The 21292-nt window shown below is 41.4% G+C and overlaps 1 protein-coding gene across 1 annotated transcript; it reads right to left on the bottom strand.

Moving 5' to 3' along the window:
• Positions 1 to 2897: 2897 nt before the first annotated feature.
• Positions 2898 to 16025, bottom strand: LOC117495031 (A-kinase anchor protein 12-like). The gene is made up of 5 exons (XM_034146094.1): positions 15933 to 16025; positions 9740 to 9839; positions 6262 to 9572; positions 2977 to 5307; positions 2898 to 2933 (listed from the first exon to the last, which is right to left on the bottom strand). The coding sequence occupies exons 1-5, from the start codon at positions 16023 to 16025 to the stop codon at positions 2898 to 2900; spliced, it is 5871 nt and encodes a 1956-aa protein (XP_034001985.1).
• Positions 16026 to 21292: the final 5267 nt, after the last annotated feature.

The following is a 21292-nucleotide window of genomic DNA, read 5'->3' as shown; positions in this document are numbered from 1 at the left end:
TCTACTGATATGTGATATCAAACTGATTCAAAGCATTACATCTCAATATTTAAAGGGTAAAACCTGCATTTTCTTACATTTTTGCATGAAATAATACTCAAAAATATCTGGCCATGATCTCACTTTGACTTAAATAGAATATCTAAAGCTAACTTATGATCACCAAAAGTTTCCATGTCCAAGAAAAATAAGCAAAACAAGAGGAAGTCGAAATATACAGGAATGGATTTATTCAAATATAATAATATTTTATTCATAAAACACTTATATATATGTAAATATAAAACCTTTATAATGAGGTTTATGATTAGTCACAGATCAGCAGAGACAAACAGCAGCAGCATTTCATAAGAAGTGTTCAGGTTTACACGCAGCCGGGAGCTCAAGCTGCCGTCTTGGCTGATTAAAATGTCATTCATTCATTCAGTTGTGTAATTAATTAGATATTCAATAACAAAGCTGTGCCATGCTCTCGTCATGCTCACAGTAGAAATAGTCGTAGATTAAAAAGGATTTGAAAGCATTAAAACAGTCATTATGTACAAGATAATATACAGTATGCTGCAGAAATCACATTCATGTTTTTAATAGATTTTTAAACTTTATGAACACAAATGATAAATATGTAAGGTTTATATCTACATATACTGACACACAGCTATGCTCTGATTTGTCCTGGTACATTTATTAATGTTTTTATTAATACTTAAAGTGGACCTATCATGCTATATTTAAATGATATATTGTAGGGCCATACCTATATAAGGTATATTTATACGTTTCTGTTTTCAAAATACCAAACAGATCATGCATTTTAGCCATGCCTCATTTCGCTCTATGTGCTGTTTGCTGTCTACGGGTCTGATTCTGCTGACCACGCCCCCCTGCAGGAGAGGGGAGACGTGCTCTGATCAGCTGCTGGGCTGTCAGAAGAGGGGGAGAAAAAGAGATCTCCGTCCTCCGTGTTTTATTATATAGAGTCGTTATTCATTGGTTTTAAAGCTCAATAAATAACAAAGAAGACCTTTGACCGGCACTTTTCTAATTTTGTCCGGAAGATTTAAACTTTAACGGACATCTTGACCGGCGAAAGAAACTGAAACTGAAACTCTGCCGCACGGTCCCCTCGTTCCTTGGAAGAGGCGGAGAGGTGGGTGTTTGTCATCTGCTGGTGGACTAACCGGAGAGAATTACAGTGCTTGGCTCGACGGGGAGGGATTGCATTGAATTAAAGCAGCAGGAGCAAACGCTTGCCTCGGGGAGGGAGAAAGAAAGCCACAGCGGAGAATAAACAGAAGGGTAACCATGGTAACTATGGGCGGGAAGTCTTCTTCGCTGCTTTTGTGGCTTTTGTGGCGCCACTTACAGGCCTGGCATATGTACTACAGTGTCTCCAGCGCTTTCGAGCGGCAATGGCCGGCCGTGGCCCAACCCCACATTCCCCTGATTGGTGGAGTTGGCCCAATAGCCGTAGCGCCACCGTCCTGACGTCAGGACAGTGTTCAAATCTGGATCAGTTTTTATCAGATCCGTTGCAGCCCCTTTTTTAGAGATTTGGGTATGGAGGAAAATAGAGAGGGTTGTGTTTTCTGACACTTGGTGAGTTCCCTGGAACACCGGGGACACATATTCATGTAGAAAAGACGTACAAAAGTGCATTTTGCATGATAGGTCCCCTTTAAATGTATTTAAAGCGCTAAAGTGAGACATACATTCATCTGATAAATCTGCAGAAACATGATTTATATAATTAGAAAGACAGGATTAGTAATAAAACTCACTCTGCATGCACCCTGAGGCGAGCACCCTGAGGCGAGCACCCTGAGCCGAGCACCCTGAGGCGAGCACCCTGAGCCGAGCACTCTCCTCTGTTTAATCACACGCTTATATATGATATTCATATTGATAAAATACTCTTACATACAAACTTAGATTTTTGGATGTCAATAAAAAGCATCAAAATACAGTTTCCTGTTCTTCTGCCGCTGTCGGTGAAACTCTTCAAAGGCTTTTTGAAAACGTCGTCCTCTTTGATCGTCCAACCTGCAGAGAGAGGTAAGAGGAGCATGGTATTTCAATTAAGTTTGACATTGCATTAAATGTAATGCATGCTTTCACAGTATTATTTTACAATTGCTTTTATACTTTTGTCTTTCAAAATGAGTCTGTTATTCATCTTTTTGCAGTAAAAGTGAACAAAATTAGGTGTTTCCTGTCTTTCGTATGTTCCAATGCTTGCACACGGCAAAATGCCAGATATAAACACCCAATGGTTAACACGTTATACATAATAACCATAAAAGGACACTATGACTTTGGGATTTTGACCTTTGCAGACCATTTACATGCACAGAAAACCTATACAACAGGGAAGGGAACACCACAAAAAGCAGAATAGAGCCTCCTTAAAACTATAAAGTATTTCATATTGTGTACTTTATTCAAGTTAAATGAAATATGCAAAAGTGATGCAGTAATGCCATCCACTGTTGTGCTACGATAATGGAAAATACTATTCCTTTTTATATAGAAAAGATATATTGATTTATCTGATATTGAGTCTGATTTGCTGTGTTTGTAGATAAAGGTTTTTAATTGTAGTGCATGAAAATGAAGAATTACTGATTTTGCTAATTGTGCGATTTAGCAGTTTCAAGAGTGTAAACAAACTGCAATGGTGTAAATGTTTAAAAAATCACAAGTAACTGGAGAGGCTCACCTGGAGAATTACGCTGACGTTGGGGGAAACCAGTCCCACTACATCGTGGTGACACTCACAGTTTCGGCGTCAGGACTCTCCAGAGCCACAGCGAAATCTTCATCACTCTCCACCTCAACTGTTTTGTGCGTTTCCAGATGACGTCCCTCCTCCTCCGTCTTGCCATTAGGAGCCATTTCTAACTCAAGTCCTGCCTTCTCCTCTTCCTCGTCTCCTTTGCAAGGCTCCAGAAATTCCTTTTCCTCTTTACGGAGCACCTCTGTTTCCTCCTGAATGTCTTCCTCCGCATCCATCCACACATCCTGCTCATGTTCCTCCTCCTGTGCTTTGACTGGCTCCTCCACTTGTTGGGCACCAGCTACAGAGATAACCGGCTGACTTTGAGACACTCCTCTTTGCTCGGTTTGCTTCACAGGTTGCATGGTTTCTGCCACCCGGACACTAGAGCTCCCTCTCTCCGTTGGTTTGATTTCTTCCAGCGCTTCTACAGTTTCCATTGCTTGGATGTGGATATCCAGGAGGACAGGAGGAGTCGTGATGACGGCTCTTTCTGTTGGATCTGAGGCTCCCGCTGGTTCTGTGATTTCTGTTGCCTGAACAGCACTCTCTTTTATCTGTATCTCGCTCTCATCTCTTTGTATTTGATTCACAGGTTCCTCCACTGCCTGAACTCTGACCTCCGACACGTCTGGAGTTTGTGAACTCGCTCGTCTGTACTGTATGTTGAGTTTGAATTCAATGGAAACACTTGAAGGGGATTCGATGACGTTACTTGTTGACGAGATGATCCCAGTGTTTTGTGGGGTAGCTATTCCAGCGTTACCATGTGTTACAAACGGACTCTGGATCATTTGAGCTTCCTCATGAATTATTTGATCCAATTTGACCTCTTCTACTACAACCCCTGCTTTGCATCTTTCCTGTTCAACTTTAGTTTCCTCCAAATCCTGTTTCTCTTCGATGATGGCGGTATCTGAACTCTCTGGTTGATTTGGAACAAGATCCTTGGATACTTGTTCAGGTGCAGAGACATCACTGACAACAGTAGGTGCTTCTTCTTGTCTTTCTCTAAATGTTTCACTATTATCCTCCATTGCTTTTGGGGCCTCAACTTCACCTTGAACCACTTCTTTGACAGCTTCTGGCTGATTCACGCCTTCTTGTTCCACCACTGATTCAGGTTCTGGTAAGTTTTCCTTTACGTGTGGAACAACTTCTTCAATGGTCACCTTGAGTTCCTCGTTAGTTAGTTCCTCTTCAATCTCTGGAGTTGCTGAGAGGTCCTCTACCTTTGTGACTGTTTCATGACAAACATCGATGACTTCCTCGTCTTCTGTGACCCCTACCTCTAGCACTGAGTCCCGAATTGTCTCGGCTGATTTTACATCAACGTCCACCACCTGTACTTGAATTCTGTGATTGTCCTCAGACTCGACAGATGGCACATGCATCATTACCACCACGCTGCCTCCCTCTACTTTCTCATCTGCTTCATCTTTCAGTAACGGTGTGGAAGTCTCTATCTCATCCTTGAACTCTTGCTCACTTGCCACCTTACTGATCGAGGGTTCAGGGATAGCTGAGGTTTCCTGTACCAACACATCAGGTATTGCAACTGAGGCATCTTTGCATACGACTACTTGTGCCACGACTGCATGCTCAAATGCATTTGTTGTCTCAGTGCCTGGAAGTTCACTTTCTTTTTCTGTCTCAACAGTGGCTTGCACTGCACCGAGCTGCACTTCATGGTTTGGCTCATTGGTAACTTTAGCGGTGTCTTCACACAGCGCTGGGGGTTGTTCGGTAAATACGGTCTTTTCCAGGACCTGAACACTTGTTTCCTCAATAACAAGGGATACAGAAACTGCTGTCAATGTTTGTAACTCGTCTACAACTTCAAGTACACAGTTTTCCGGCTCAACCACGACATCCTGTGGGATACTTTCTGATCTCTGATCCTCTGCCGTCTCTAAAGAAGTATCCAGTTGGGCCACAACTTCATTTTCAATCCCATTTGTAACTGAAGCAATGACATGGTCAACGTCTGGTTTGGGAACATCTGCTATTAATATCTCCTCCTTAGCATTACCTCCCTCAATATCTTCCAGGACCTCCTGAACATCCATTGATGTTCCTTCATCAGCTTTTGTTTCAGTCACTATATCTTCTGGTTCTTGGACATGTTCAGTTTTGGCAGCTTCCTCTGGTAGTCTTTCTTCCGGCTCAACTTCATCGTCCTGTTTGGGTTCATCTTTATCTGTTTCCACTACTGGAATATCTTCTGAGATAACCTCCTTTACAAACGATTGAGGACTACCCACCTCTGAATCTGATGCAGGTGTTTCGACAGCTTCTAATATTTCTTGTTGTCCAACTGTTTTGGAAGTATCCTCACTATCGGCTTCAGTGCAAGGTTTTGTTTCCTCTTTGGGTTCATCTGATATTGTTTTTTGTTCACGAACATCCTCAGATACTACCTCTTTTTCAATTGATGGAATGCTACCCATATCTGAATCAGATGTTGCTTCTTTTACAGCTTGCACTTCTTCTGGTTCTTGAATATCTCCAGTTTTGGAAGCCTCCACTGGCTCAGAAGTGACAGTAAGGGGAGTTATTGTCTCACCTCTAGGTTCCTCTGTAACGGTTTCTGCTTCCTGAATATCCTCTGATACTACTTCCTTTTCAAGTGATATTGGGCTACCAACCTCTGAATCTGATCTAGATGCTTGAACAGCTTGTATTATTTCTTCTTCTTTATCATGTTCAGTTTCTGGTGTTTCCATTGACTCAGTATTGTCTTTATTTAGAGGAATTGTTTCTATTACGTCTTCCGAACCTAATATGGCTGGTAATACTTCTGGTTCTTCACTTGTTTTGGGAGCATCAACTTGCTCAACATTGGCTTCAGAGCAAGGTATTGTTTCCTGTTTAGTTTCACCTGAAAAATCCTCGGATATGACCTCTTTTTCAAGTGATTGAAGACTGCCTGCCTCTGAATCTAATGTGGGTACTTGAACAGCTTCTACTGGATCTGTTTCCAGTTTTTCTGGTGCTAAAACATGTTCAGTTTTGGTATCTTCTACTTCAGTTTCTGCTACGGAGACGTCCTCTGATATTACCTCTTTTTCAAGCAATTGAACACTGACCTCTGCTGAATCTGATGTAGATGCTTCAACAGCTTCCAATGCTACTGGTTCTTGAAAATGTTGAGTTGTGGAAGGAACTGCAGGCTCAAGATTGGCTTCAGTGCAAGGTAGTGTCTTCTCTTTGGCTTCATCTATAACTTTCTGTGGTTCGGGAACATCCTCTGATATGATGTCGTTCTCAAGCAATTGAACACTGACCTCTGGCGGTTTGAATGTAGGTGCTTGAGCAACCTCTAATACTTCTGGTGTTTCATCATTGGTTTTGGGAGCATCCACTGGCTCAAGATTGTCTCCAATGCAAGGTATTGTTTCCGCTTTGGGTTCATCTGTAACTGCTTCCACTGCTGAAATATCCCCTGGTATGTCTTCCTTTTCAAGTGAAAGAAGACTACCTACCTCTGAAGCTGATGCAGATGCTTTTTCAGCTTCTAATACTTCTTCAACTGTTCTGGAAGCCTCAACTTGCTCAAGATTGCCTTCAGTTAGAGGTAATAAATCCTCTTTTGGTTCTTCTGGCTCAACACTGACTTCAGCGAGGCACTCTTCTGTCTGTTTGAGTTGATCTGTAACAGGTTCCGCTTCAGGAAAGTCCTCTGATCTTACTTCCTCTGTTGGTGATTGATCACTGCCCTCCTCTGAAACCAATGTGGAGGTTTGCAGAGCTTCTGATGCTTCCTGTTCTTCAACATCTGTTTCTCGTTCATCTTCCTTCTCTGGCTCAACGTTGACCTCAGTAAGGGGCAATGTTTCCTCTTTGTGTTCATGTGTTTCCGCTGCTGGTATGTCTTCTGATATAATATCCTTTTGAGGGGATTGAACACTACCCTCCTCTGGATCCAACTCCTGCTTCTCCTTGGCCTCAGCTGGTGGTTCATCTTTATCCTCAACCTGAATTTGATCTGTGACATTGTGAATAAGATCTTCCTTTTCTGTCAGAGATTGGACTTCCTGCTCCATAGCCTCATCCCTGGTTTCCTCAGCTTCTGTTCCAGTTAGATGTGCCTCAACTAGAGATCCTTCCTCCAGGACCCTTTCTTCACCTGGAGGGAGTATATCTGTAGAAGCAGCTGATAGGCATTCCCCCAGCTGAGAGATCTCATCAATACTTTCTAGTTCTTTAAGGCTGTGTTCCGGATGTGTAACATCAACCTCATGTACATCATCCAAAGCAATATCAGCAGTGTCAAACTCCTCTGTATGAACTTCAGATACGATCTCTGTGGAAACAGAGTCATTGACTTCAGAGATGCTCTCTGTTTGGGCGCTAGCTGTAAGTCTGTCAACTGCTTCCAGTTCTTCAACATCTAGATCTGGGTTACTGTCAGTTGCATCTAATCCTTTGTGTGTTTCAAGAACTGTCTGCCCTTTCTTTACAATTGTGTCCATTATTTGATGCGAGACGGAAACAACCACTCTATTAGATCTCACATCATCTGAACAAACTGGAACTTGCTTTGGGCTAATCGAAATGGTTTCAACAACCTGATACAGAAGTGCATCTGTTTCCTTCACGACATATTCGGCTGGAACTGGTGTCGTGTTGCCAGATGTTTTCGAAGACTCTGAAGATAACTGGGAAACTGCAGAGATCATTTCAGTTTCATCCTCCTGGGTGATGTCCAAAGGCTCTGGCGCAGTAATGGCCTCGGATGTGATCTCTATCAGGTCCTCTGCGATAGTGTCATCTCTAGCTGCGTCCTCGGTGACAGAAGCTGGGGTGGCCTCCTCTGGGATGTCACTGAGCTGTGGTTTACTGAGTGATTCTGTATCATCAGATTCTTCATTTGTAGCAGGATTTGTAAGCGCCTTGCTCTCTAAAGCATCTTCCTTGTCTTGGACTTTGTTTGCTTCAGCTTGCAGACAGACCCCCTGTAGGACTGGCTCGGCCTTCTGATCAAGGAGGTCTCGCTGGACTTCATGGTCTGCTTCCTTGGGAATACGCCTCTCTATGTCTACCTGTGTTTGTATTTGAACCGCTGTCTCAACTATATCAAACTCAGACAAAGGAACAATAGCTGGTGTTTCCGAGTCTTCATCTTCTGAAGCAACGTCCTTATCCGCCTCGTCTGAAGATACTTGGTCATGCTTTTCGGTAGATTTTCTCTTCTTTCTGCCAGGTAGAAGTTTCTTTATTGAGAAGGAGGACTCATCTTGAGTAGATTCACTATCAGATTGTACTCCGTCTTTGCTCTCATCTTCATCCTTTGCTTTCCTTTTCGGGGTGACAAGTCTTTTCAACGATTTCCATGTGGACCCTGCATCCCCCTCTGAAGGACTTACACTTTCATCAACCTCATGAGAGCTTTCGAGCCCTGACTCTGCACCACCTTTAGATCCAGTGTCTTGCTTGTTTTTATCGTTATTATTTTGAGGTGTCTCCTCCTCAGAGTCGGATGTTTTACGGCTTCTTCTCCTTCCAGATCCACACAAAACAGATTCCCATGAAACAGAAGAGTCTTTTCGTTTGTTGCCTTCTTCTGTGCTGTGATCTGATATTTGCCCTCCTTCAACTGGCTTTGATTCTTCGACTAAACATTTGATTTTAGTCTCTTCATTACTAATTGACGGTCTCTTCCTGAGCTTTTTGGGAGTCATCAGTTTTTTGAAGGAAGCCCATGCACCTTCCTCCTCTTCTGCAGAGGACTGTGCACGAACTTCTCCTTTCTGATTCTCAACTGACTCAGTCGATAATATGACTTTATCAGAAACATGTTCTCCAGAGTCAGACATCCTTGCATCACTTGATCTCCTGCTCCTTTGCTTTCTGGGTAGTTTATTTAAACTAGAACCTGAAAACAGCCTTTTCAGAGGACTTGCTTGAACTTTTTCCTTCTCTTGAGAACTCAGGATTTCAGGCTCAGTGACGATGATGGTCAGAGGATCCGGGATCTGAGCTGCAGGCATCTTATCCCCTTTCAGTTCTTTATGTTCTGTCTCAACTGCAGCTGCTTCAACATCATCACGGATGTCCTCTTTATCCTGTTTTTGGTCTTGTTCAGTTTGTTCTGCCGTCTCTACAACCTCCTTTTTCCCCAGGTCCTCCAGTTCTTTGTCAGCTGTCTCCTCTTCTGGAAGCTTCTTTTTCTTTCGTAGTCCAGAAAAGATTCCAGTAGTGAAAAATCTTTTAATTGGAGACACGACCTCCGCCTCTTCGGGACCAGAAGGAGATTCTGGTTCTTCTTCAGGTGTGGCATCCTGCTGTGTATCTTCTTCTACTGGCATTTCTGCATCTACATAATCAGACTCAACTTCCTCTTTGGTTTCTGTTGTTTTCTCCTCCGCATTTTGTGGAGCGTCCTCCGGTGTAACGTCAGTCAGGGTAGGACATGTTGTTGAGTCATTGTCATACGTCTCCTGAGCCATGTTCAGATCAGTATTTTCTTCAGGATTCTCACTTGTGGTTTCCTTTGTTGTATCTTCAATGTCTTCTGGTCTGTGTGGGTCTTCCTTGTCGGTGTCATCTGATGCTACGTCACCTGAGCCACTCTTTACCGTCAACTTCAAACCAATGTTGCTGAAAAATCTCCTGAAACTTTCATTTATGTCATTCTGCTTTGCATCCATTTCAATTATTTCCATAGGTACGTCTTCATCAGCATCAGCTTCATTAGGCGATTCCTTTTCACTTATTTCAACATTTTCTAAAGGTGTTTCTTCTTCGAGTGGCTTTTCTGTTTCTGAATCATCCTTCTCTGGTGAAAGGAAATCTAAACCAGGAAAGAGATTAAATATTAAAATACTTGGATGCAAAGAGCTGTACGAGACTGATGACTGAGATGAAACTCTATCAGCTGTAAACAAATACTAATGCATCTGTTAAAATGCTGCTGACACTGTGCATCGTAATGTGAAGTAATAGTAAAAGAGAACCTACCCTCTGCAGGAATCTGCTCCTCACAGAGACCATTCACTTCGGCTATCGAGCTTTCTGCTTTCCCACTGATCTCAGAGACCTGTCCGTTGTTTATGAGAGGCTGAAACAAAGCACAAAGAAAACATACAATGGATATTTGCTTTTCTGGGAAAGATAATATTGTAAAGCAGCGAGAAAGTCTCTCTTTAGGCAGTAAAGGTTTAACATATCCTTGTTTGTAAAAGTAGTTTCACAAGCACTGGTTTCCCTTTAAAGTATGATGTCTTGAGAACTGGTACTTCAGACCCATGTACTGGTTCCTTTTAGGTATCGAGACTAGAATAAAAGCGTAAAATGTACATTTGCTCTTCTGGAAAATATAATATTGCAAAGATGATAGTAAAAAGTCTGTCTTTAGGCAGTCATTTTTTTAAACATTTGCTTGTTTGTAAGTATTTTCAGAAGCACTGGTTTCAGCTAAAAGTAGAGATGTCATGAGAACTAGTAATTTTTTCTTTTAGGTATCGAGACTACAAGAATAGCGTACTCTTGTGGAAGATATACAATTGTATGGAAGCTAGAATATCAAACATTTCTCTTTTTAGGCAGTTGTGTTTTGCCTTTCCTAGTTTGTAAAAGTAGTTTCACAAGCTCTGGTTTCAGCTAAAAGTAGTGGTGTCTTGAGAACTGGTACTTGTTTCTTTTAGGTATCGAGAATAGAAGAAAAGCGTACTTTGCTCTTGTGGAAAAGATAATATTGTAAAGAAGCTAGAAAGTCTCTCTTTAGGCGGTCATGTTTTGACTCGAGACCAGTGTTGGGTGTAACGCATTACAAAAGTAACGGATTTACAGTAATGTATTACTTTTTGCTGTAACGAAGTAATGTAACGCATTACTAATGACATTTGGGTAATATACTACCCGTTACAACTCTCAGTAACGCAGTTACAACACATTTTAACCCGAAATTAAATGGTGTTTTGTTTTTTAAGAATTTACAAACATCACGAGACATTCCGACACCAGAGAAACATTGTGCGGGTAGATTAGTAAACCTGGTGTTTACCCTTCAGGCTGATTCTGATCTGGTTCCCTGATCAGCCTGTCGGGTGCTCTTTTCCCCATAATGACCGCTTCGCTGCACATTATCCCGTTTATTACACGGCCATATACTAAACAAACTACAGAGCCCATTCCGTGTTCCTGTTAGTGTTTACTTCCTCTCTGCCTTCTTCTGGTGATTTATCTGACGTCCAGCGCTCCGTCTTTTAACCTCTTTCCCTTTCCCTTTCTTGATCCTCCTTAGCAACCTTCATTATAGTCCTTGACAGTGGTCTGTACTACTGTATTAACAACGTGTCACATGTTAAGAATTTACAATCAGAATCGAGTATTCAACTAAGCCGTGTAATAAAAGTTGTTAGTAGCCTTTAGGGCTGGGGTGCCCACACTTGTTCAGCTTGGGAGCTACTTTTAAAATGACCAAGCCCAAATGATCTACCTACAGGGCCGCCCCAGCACCATCTGTGTCGCGAGCGGTGCTAGTGGACTAAACGGCGGATAAACTGTGGCATAATAGTGCGCCGCATTTGCGCTTCAGATGAGGAGGTGAGGCCCCCTCATAACTGCATGAACCCGTATGGCACAATACAACTCAGACTGGCTTACCTGTACGTCAATCAAGTGGCAAATGCCATAGTAAGGATGGATGAAAGGCTAACTTAAAAAAATTAAAAAATTAAATGCCATGCGATCTACCCACACTACCTTGATCGACGTATTGGGCACCCCTGCTTCAGGGCCTACACAGTTGTTATGCTATACCACATTGCCCTTCACTGGATGTATAATGAGCTGCACTAAACTACATTTTAGCATTTAAATACCTAGCCATTCTTTTGCGTTATTTTGGTAAAGTAACTAAAAAGTAATATAAAAGTAGTGTAACTCATTACATTTCAGAGACAGTAATATTGTGATGTAACTTATCACTTAAAAAAGACAGTAATAAGTAATATGTACTGTATTACATTTTGGAAGTAACTTACCCAACACTGCTCGAGACTAACAATATCCTTTTTTCCTGGGGTCAATAGAAACTGTGTTTAGAAACCAGTTCCCTGGGAGATCTTCAAAATGCAGCCTATTTTTCACCCTAATATTGTAACATGGAAAATGTGTCTTGTAATCTGCAGGAGAGCTAATCAATGTTAGCTGCTAATGCTAACCTGCTTTCAGTTGACTTTCACAATGAAGCGTTCAAGCTCTATTCAGTAAAAACTTGTATTCGGTGAGAGTAGATTATAACGTTATCATATTGTGTTTAAATGTAACTGTGACAAATGTAGTTTCTGGGGAGGAACTTGATTAAATCCTTTTAAAAGGGAATTGTATCACAGTTATAATAAATCGATATTAGGGAATTATGACTGCTTTCTTAAACTAGCTCTAAGCAGCTTGTAATTCATCATTAAAACAACTGAAGCCAATCAAAACAAATATTAAGATGAATATCCAATCCTTTCTTTCATGATCCTTTAATTCAATCCTTACATTGGGTATGGGTAATCGTGTTATTTAACTGGTATTGTGAATATCTAAATTTGTGGTATTAGTATTTGCTCATGGGCTCAAACCCAGAGAAAAATGAGCCTAATCCATCAGAATTTGGATTTCCGTGAAACAAATATGGATTAGTTGGGGCTGCAAAATCCTATTCTGAGTCCCAACAATACAGTCCAGTCAGCAGTGTGTGGGTCTGATGGGAGTCTCACAGTTAAATAACCCTAAAAGTCCAAATATCCAGTTCTGATCCAGATTAGTCTGAGCAGGGAACACAGAGAACATGTTCTGCTAATACCTGCTAAGACCGTGTTGGACATTGATACGGAAGATTAATCCTAGCCAACGTTTTGTACATATTTTGAATGATAACCAGTGAGAAGCGATGCATCACCATGAGTTACTGCAGCCTTAAATGTAGAATTAAATCAAGGCTTCTTCCCTAAATAAACGGATTAAACGACTGCATGCCTGAAGATCAAAGTGCATAATGTGATTCTTGAGGCTGTGAGCTAATTTTCCACTTTCCATTTTATAATGCACGCACCTCGCCTAACTCTGATCTGGGAACAGGCTGCACTTTGTTTTCAGTCTCAAGCTGTTCAGTTTTAGGGAAAACGACCAAACTTAGAGACGTTGCACGATGATAAGATAAGATGTACTTTATGGATCTGAAATTGGGAAATGTTTGCGTTGCAGCATAAAAAACAAGGCATTTCACATAAGTAGAAATTGAAAGGGGAGGCTGTGGCGCAGTGGACTAGTACGTTGGTGCTCGGATCAGGGGGTTACAGGTTCAAACCCCACTGCAGTCAGCATGTCGCTGTGTCCCTGAGACACTTCACCCCAAATTTGGATAAAAGCGTCTAACAAGTAACATGTAATGTAATGTAATGAAAGACTACATTAAAAGAGTTGAAAATATACAAGTTAACCGTGAAGATAAAAAATCAATAAACTATCTGACGGATAAAACACGATTGAAGGGCTTTAGACGCAGAATATTATTTACATTAAGTGTGTAAGGAATGGAATATTACATTAAATATAAATATACAATGTACAGTGTGAGAGGAATATCACTCATCAAGTACTTCTTAAATGTATTTAGAAAACACAAAGTACAAATGCATCATGAGTACATATGGCCTCGCAGATTTTGATGTTCAAACCCTGAATGTTTCCAAACATTTCTGGAATTTTAGGAGCGGATACAATAAATTAATCAGTTTCCCGGTTATATTACCGGTTATGTATTTTCCCGACAATAATGATCATTTCTGCTACGCCCAAAACCAATTTGTTTGCATGTTAAAATTGTTGTGTATACTTGGCTAGTAGTACGTCTTTTAACCCAGAACAATTACATTTTAATGCATTTTTATATGTCAGTTTTCCCAAATGTAATTTAACTTAAAGGGGACCTATCATGCTATATTTAAATGATATATTGTCCTTTGACCGGCACTTTTCTAATTTTGTCCGGAAGATTTAAACTTTAACGGACATCTTGACCGGCGAAAGAAAACCTAACTGAAACTCTGCCGCACGGTCCCCTCGTTCCTTGGAAGAGGCGGAGAGGTGGGTGTTTGTCATCTGCTGGTGGACTAACCGGAGAGAATTACAGTGCTTGCCTCGACGGGGAGGGATTGCATTGAATTAAAGCAGCGGGAGCAAACGCTTGCCTCGGGGAGGGAGAAAAAAAGCCACAGCGGAGAATAAACAGAAGGGTAACCATGGCAACTATGGGCGGGAAGTCTTCTTCGCTGCTTTTGTGGCAGACTACAGCGCCACTTACAGGCCTGGCATATGTACTACAGCGTCTCCAGTGCTTTCGAGCGGCAATGGCCGGCCGTGGCCCAACGCCACATTCCCCTGATAGGTGGAGAGTTGGCCCAATAGCCATAGCGCCACTTCTGTGACGACATAGAAATGTACATGTGGCATATGTACTACAGCGTCTCCAGCGCTTTCGAACGGCAATGGCCGTGGCTGTCTCCTCCTGATTGGTGGAGTTGGCCCAATAGCCGTAGCGCCACCGTCCTGACGTCAGGACAGTGTTCAAATCTGGATCAGTTTTGATCAGATCCGTTGCAGCCCCTTTTTTTTAGAGATTTGGGTATGGAGGAAAATAGAGAGGGTTGTGTTTTCTGACACTTGGTGAGTTCCCTGGAACACCGGGGACACATATTCATGTATACAAGACGTACAAAAGTGCATTTTGCATGATAGGTCCTCTTTAAAAACAATATTTACTGCATTTTAGTCTTTTTGATTTGTCTGTCTGCAGAATTGGTATTTTTTGGCGGGTTAGGGTTAGCCCAGGTATTAAGAATGTCTTAAAGTATTTTAAATTTGTAACAAAAAAGGTGCAAACACCCTTAAAAAATGTGATACTGTAAGCAAACTAATTTTGTAAAATATCTCTTTGTCTTATTGTAACAAAACACCGTCATGCAAAGACATTTGACTCTGCACATTTTATTTGTATGCATTTTTTTGTCATAACAGACTCTGCAGAATCCATCTTATCCTCTCACTGCCACCTGATCCCCAGTCTGATACTTTGCATGTAAACTAAGTTCAAATCAATGCAGTGTTTCTGAGAGTATCACAAACATGATACTGGAATACTTTCTCCACCCTCACTGGAGTTAATGTTGGAAAACAAAGCCCTGGAACATGCGATATGTGAGCGTGAAACGACGGCCTCCTGCTTCCTAATCGTGTTATCGCCCGTCTCAAAGGGTCAAGTGCTGCGAAATCACAATCTCGTGTTGATCACTCCCAACACATTACGGCTGCTTCCCTCGTCTCAGTGCTGTCTCTCTGACTTCCTGCTCTCATGTGATCTGCAGAACAACACATCGATGCGAGAGGAACCCCAGATCTCCCCAGGGCCTCACAGGTTCCTCAGAGAGGTCATCACTCTGCACACTTTACCCTTTTTACGGTAAATACAAATTGCTCTGCATCAATGAAACCATGACAAGGGGCTCAAGCAGGTTCAAACTAACATAGGAAAGTCAGGAAAGCATCTATAGCTCCTTCCATTCCACAGAATAAGAGTCAGCTACTTTTAGAAAGACACCTGAATAAAAGTAGCCTCTTGTGCTCGATGCACCCAAACATGCAAGGACTTAGTTTTGAAACACATCTCAGGGTCGGTGCATGTGTTGGCAGCTGCTCTGTCCTGCTGGCAGCAACAACACCCAGCCTCAGCATTTCTACTCTGCACAACACTGACTGCTTCTAGCTAAATAAGAGCTTTAACACCAGCAGTGCTGCATGCTGAACATCACCACTGCAGATATGAGAGAGTCAAGGGTTTTCTGCAGCATCGCAGCAGTGTTTGAGTGAGTGATGATCAGACACCGTATCTATCTATCAGGATGTTACTGCTGTGGCGCGGAGTGATACTGAGTATGTGTTGAAGTTTGCATGTATGTACCATGGCTGAAGACCTGTTAGGTAAACAAAGTTGTCTCATAGTCTGCAGATACCTTATTACACTCCATGACATGCGGTCATTATACAGCATAAAGGACTGTTATCACAGATACCTTGCCTCCGGTTTCTGAACAGATAACTGAGGCAGTGAAGGGTTTTCTGCAGCATCGCAGCAGTGTTTGAGTGAGTGATGATCAGATACCTTGTCTCCAGTTTCCTGCTCATCGTCCCGCGCGTCCCCGCTCCGCTCCTCTGCCGCTTCAGCGTCGCGGTGCGCAGACTGAGCGTCGCCCATGCCGCAGCAGCCCGTCACTGTCCGGTAATGGAAATATCCCAAAATGTAGCAGCGGAGGAAAAAGCTAAATCCTGTGTCTGCAGCGGAGGAAGAGAAGCTCTCAAATGCAGCCTGGATGGAGGGAAAGTGTTTTTTTAGAGCGACACCCCCCCTGCAGGATCACATGGAGCCTCTGAGACTGTTGGCCCGGCCCGGCACGGCACGCCTCCTAATGCATCAACAGAAGAAAAAAGAAAAAGAAACCTGCAGAGGAACCCGTCCTGAGATGACTGAAGTGTTACTGAGACTCTGTTACAGCCCTGTGGGATACTAGAAGTTTAAATACATACTGTATTAACACTCGCTGCTATAACATGTGCAATATTATTATTATTATTATTATTATTAATAACGTGCAATAACGTATCTCCCACTACGTTTTTTTGCACTACTGTTAATATTTACATTCATTATGTGACCGTCTGTTTCCTGTAGTTATTTAATTGCTCTTTTTACTGCTCTGTTAGTAAGTGTACAGTTTTATTATCATGCTGCTGGGTTTATTGTGTCTTTGTAACTCTGGCACGACAATTTCCTTCGTGATAAATTAAGTCTTATCTTATCTTATGCATTCATAATTAATACTAGTTGACATTTCTATATGTGTTTATATGTTTCTTGTGCTTTTTACCTTGTTTTTAATTATTATTGCTTTATTATTTTACTCCTATTGAGTAATTCTATGTTGTATTTGTTCCCTGTTCAGCACTTTGGTCACTGAGGTTGTTTTAAATGTGCTCTTGTTCAATTCAACAACTTTATTGAAACATCTCCACAGAGCAGCAGACAACACAAGAGCAGCATTTTGCAAAATAAAAATATTTAATACAAACATTTATTTAAATAATTTTTTTATAAATATGATTAATTTATTTTATAGATTTTATCGTTTTTGTGGTTCTTTGTTAGTAGTTATCTATAAGCTTAGTACATGTCTTTAAACTTATGATTTGTTCATATTTATAGATTTAACTTGCAATGGCTTTTGGTGTGTGATGTTAACTATTCATGTTTAAACAATTGCTAAAATATAAATCATAAAATAAAATTAACATCAATAAAATTAACAATCTAAAAAGATTACAAAGAAATATTAAATAATCAGAATTAATAATCAGGTTGTAGCAGCGATGTTTGCAGTGAAGGACAGGTTGTTATCTAGGGTCACACCCAGATTCCTTGCAGTCTGAGTCGGGGACACAACAGAGGGGCCGATGTTGATTGTTAGGTCAAGAGTGGGACACTCTTTTCCCGGAAGGAAAAGCAGTTCAGTCTTGTCAAGGTTGAGCTTGAGGTGGTGAGCAGACATCCACTGAGAGATGTCTGCTAGACAAGCAGAGATGCGTGCGACGACCTGGGTCTCTGAGCGGGGAAAGGACAGAATGAATTGGGTGTCGTCAGCGTAGCAGTGGTATGAAAAACCATGCGGGCTAATGACCGATCCGAGCGAGTTTGTGTACAAGGAGAAGAGGAGGGGACCAAGGACAGAGCCCTGAGGGACCCCTGTAGTTAATTGACAAGGGTCGGACTCTGACCCTCTCCAAGTTACCCTGTAGGTACGGTCTTTGAGGTATGAGGTGAGGAGGGAAAGTGCAGAGCCTGAAACTCCAAGTTCTTGGAGAGTGCGAAGGAGGATCTGATCACCGTGTCGAATGCAGCAGACAGGTCCAACAGGATGATGACAGAGGAGAGGGAGGCTGCTTTAGCCGTGTGCAGTTCCTCAGAGACAGCAAGGAGAGCAGTTTCTGTGGAGTGACCTGCCTTGAAACCAGACTGGTGCGGATCCAGAAGGTTGTTCTGATGGAGATAACAGGAGAGTTGTTTAAAGACAGCGCGTTCAAGTGTTTTAGACAGGAACGGGAGGAGAGAGACAGGCCTGTAGTTTATAACATCAGACGGGTTGAGAGTGGGTTTCTTTAGGAGAGGGTTTACTCTTGCCTCCTTGAGACTGTTTGGAAAGTCACCAGAAGTTAGAGAAGTGTTTATGAGATGGGTGAGAAACGGTAGAATATCAGGAGCGATGGTCTGAAGGAGGTTTGAGGGGATAGGGTCCAGAGGACAGGTGGTAGGACGGGCAGAGGTAATGAGGGTAAGAACCTCACTTGGAGAGAGAGGGGAGAAGGAGGTCAGTGTGTGGGTGAAAGGTGGGTCAGGTGACCCAGTGGTGAGTAAAGGTGGGTCCGGTGACCCAGTGGTGAGTAAAGGTGGGTCCGGTGACCCAGAGGTGAGTAAAAGTGGGTCAGGTGACCCAGAGGTGAGTAAAGGTGGGTCCGGTGACCCAGAGGTGAGTAAAAGTGGGTCAGGTGACCCAGAGGTGAGTAAAGGTGGGTCAGGTGACCCAGCGGTGAGTAAAGGTGGGTCAGGTGACCCATCGGTGAGTAAAGGTGGGTCAGGTGACCCAGAGGTGAGCAAAGGTGGGTCAGGTGACCCAGAGGTGAGCAAAGGTGGGTCAGGTGACCCAGAGGTGAGCAAAGGTGAGTCAGAAAAAGAAGAACAAATATCATCAACCTTTTTTTCAAAGTAGTTAACAAAGTCGCTTGACATGTTCTCTCATGTGGTTCTCCATGTGTTCCTCTGGTGTTCTCTCATGTGTTCCTCTGGTGTTCTCTCATGTGTTCCTCTGGTGTTCTCTCATGTGGTTCTCCATGTGTTCTCTCATGTGGTTCTCCATGTGTTCTCTCATGTTCTCTCATGTGTAACTGTGTCTGACCCTGAGCTCCACGTTGACAGTAACAGGCGTGATAATCCCATCAGGAGGTCCGGGGAGAGGATCCGCTCTCATGGGAACATCAGACTCACATTTAGGTCATTATATCACTTTCTGTCAACAAGTCGGTCCAGAGAGCTGCTCTGAGACTTCTGCTTTAAAACACAAGTCATCAGAGCAACTTCAACTCTTTACTGGATCCAAATGCACTTAGCATATTTACTTTACACCTCTGGATTTAAACATCTAATATATAACATTTCTGAGATAAAACTGAACTAAGAGACGTACTTCTATTTTAATTCTTTATCTATCATTTTATGTTTTATTTTAAGTTCTTGAGTTTATACAAAATATTTCCATATTATTTTATTCTGTAATTTCTTTGACTAAAATTATTTGAATTATTTTTTTATATTTTATTGGAGGATTTATTCTAGCCTGTTATTGTCCTTGTCTTGTGTTACATACATATTTTATTGGACATTTCACTTTACCTTGAAATATTTTAATGATATGTTATCTTTGATTGTATTCTGTAATAGAGCAGCTGTCAGTTTATTTCATGTATTCCTTCACTTTACATGATTAACTCACCATCTGGAACAAAGCGTCTCCTCTCTGTTTTTAGACGTGTTTTTGTACCTGGTTAAAGTGTAATGTGATGAAGTGAAGCTGCTCTTCGTCTCCATGTGAACAGAGTTCTGTGATTTAATCGGGACAGACCATTAAATGAAGGCTTCTCTGAGCTGATGGGATGGTTTACAGCTTCCTCTGTTACGGACTGCAGGAGGACAGGAACATCTGATATGAGAACAAATCTGGATTTTGAGAAAAAAAAAACTGGATTTTGAGAATTTCAGAAACAATTTAGAATTTTGAGAACAATTTTAAAATGTTGAGAAATAATTTAGAAATTTGAGAAAAAGGGATTTACATTTATATAGCGCCTTTCAAGGGACCCAAGGCCCCTTTACACGGGGAACAAACTAACAAATAAAGTAAAAAATTAAATAAATACTTTTATTCAGAAATGTTATAGATCATACGTTTGAATCCTGGGTGCAGAGTCACGTCTCCTGCATATAGTTAATATTTAATGTTCAGTTTTATTCAGAAATGTTATATATTCAAGTGTTAATCCTTTGAGTGACCCGAAGTGACTCACCGAAGTGAGTTCAGAACCTCCGGACCTCATGACAGACTTCATGTAATTGGGTCAGATGCTCGGAGACACTGAGTCAGTCTGAAGCAATAAGGACAATTAATCAGAGTCACAACTGTGCGTGTGTGTGTGTGTGTGTGTGTGTGTGTGTGTGTGTGTGTGTGTGTGTGTGTGCGCGTGTGTGTGTGTGTGTGTGTGTGTGTGTGTGTGTGTGTGTGTGTGTGTGTGTGTGTGTGTGTGTGTGTGTGTGTGTGTGTGTGTGTGTGTGTGTGTGTGTGTGTGTGTGTGTGTGTGTGGAAGTGGAAACAGCTGATGTTTTCTCCACTGATTACTGTATCCTAACTCTTGAGGCCTGATGCGATATAATGTGATACAGCATAGAGAGGGGGGGGGTGGTTGTACATTTGATTTTTATGTAACGGGAATATTTGGATATCAAAATGTAAGTGCATGTCTCAAGGTTTTAATGGTGTGCTAAAAAAGTTTAATTATCATTTATTAAGACTTGAAGGCCTCTTCTTACACTACGGTTCTGCAGAGCCTTGAAAAAAGTGTTAAAAAGCATAAGAAAAATATGATTTTAATTGGTCTAAAATCCGTCCTTTAAACGTCTTTGAAAGTGTAAAAAATAGGTGTTAATTTTGTATAAATATCTTACGTTTGATATCTTAAAGGGTTTTGAAAAAGTTCCTTAAAAATGAGGTTTTAAAATCCCTTTAATCTGTTTTTCAAACATCTAAAGTTGAATTGAATAGGATTATTTGCATTGTATTTTTGAATTGTTAAATAAATAGTCAAATATATATTCTTTATAATAATTTACTAAATGTATTTTATGGACTTCACACAGATCCAGATGATTTAAACAGTGGTTATTTATTCGTAATATTTGTATTTTAAATTGGTTTTAAACTTTCTGTTTATCCTTATAATCTCTTTTTAATATAAATGTCATATTTATACCATATCTGCTAAGTGGATTATTTATCTATTGTTTTTTATTTATTCAATTTTGATTTGTTACCATATTATTTATCAAAACGCAGCACAACAAATATTTTTAAAAAACTACAAATAATAGTAAAATATAAAATGGTCTTAAATGTACTGGATATCAGACAGAGATTTATTATAAAACATTAAGTCATCAGAGTTTCATTAAAGAGATAGCCGAATCAAACGAGAGGCGACTCTGCAGACATTTAGAAACCTTCATTCTGAACCGGACAGAACGAGATGTACCTGGAGGTCTGGGGCCCCTGGTAGTGTTGGCCCCTGGTTGTTTTGGCCCCTGGTTGTGTTGGCCCCTGGTTGTGTTGGCCTCTGGTTGTTTTGGCCCCTGTAGTGTTGGCCCCT

This window comes from Trematomus bernacchii, unplaced genomic scaffold (assembly GCF_902827165.1).
Source record: "Trematomus bernacchii unplaced genomic scaffold, fTreBer1.1, whole genome shotgun sequence".
NCBI lineage: Eukaryota > Metazoa > Chordata > Actinopteri > Perciformes > Nototheniidae > Trematomus > Trematomus bernacchii.
This window is presented reverse-complemented; position numbering and strand designations above follow the sequence as displayed.

What these genes read in the sequence shown, in the direction of transcription:
- LOC117495031 (XM_034146094.1), bottom strand. Translation starts at nt 16,025, where the DNA reads ATGGGCGACGCTCAGTCTGCGCACCGCGACGCTGAAGCGGCAGAGGAG. An exon ending in GGAGCAGATTCCTGCAGAGG is followed by an intron (nt 9,573 to 9,739) that starts GTAGGTTCTCTT and finishes TTCCTGGTTTAG; the next exon opens with ATTTCCTTTCACCAGAGAAG. An exon ending in ACATTCAGGAGGAAACAGAG is followed by an intron (nt 2,934 to 2,976) that starts GTGCTCCGTAAA and finishes AGCCTTGCAAAG; the next exon opens with GAGACGAGGAAGAGGAGAAG.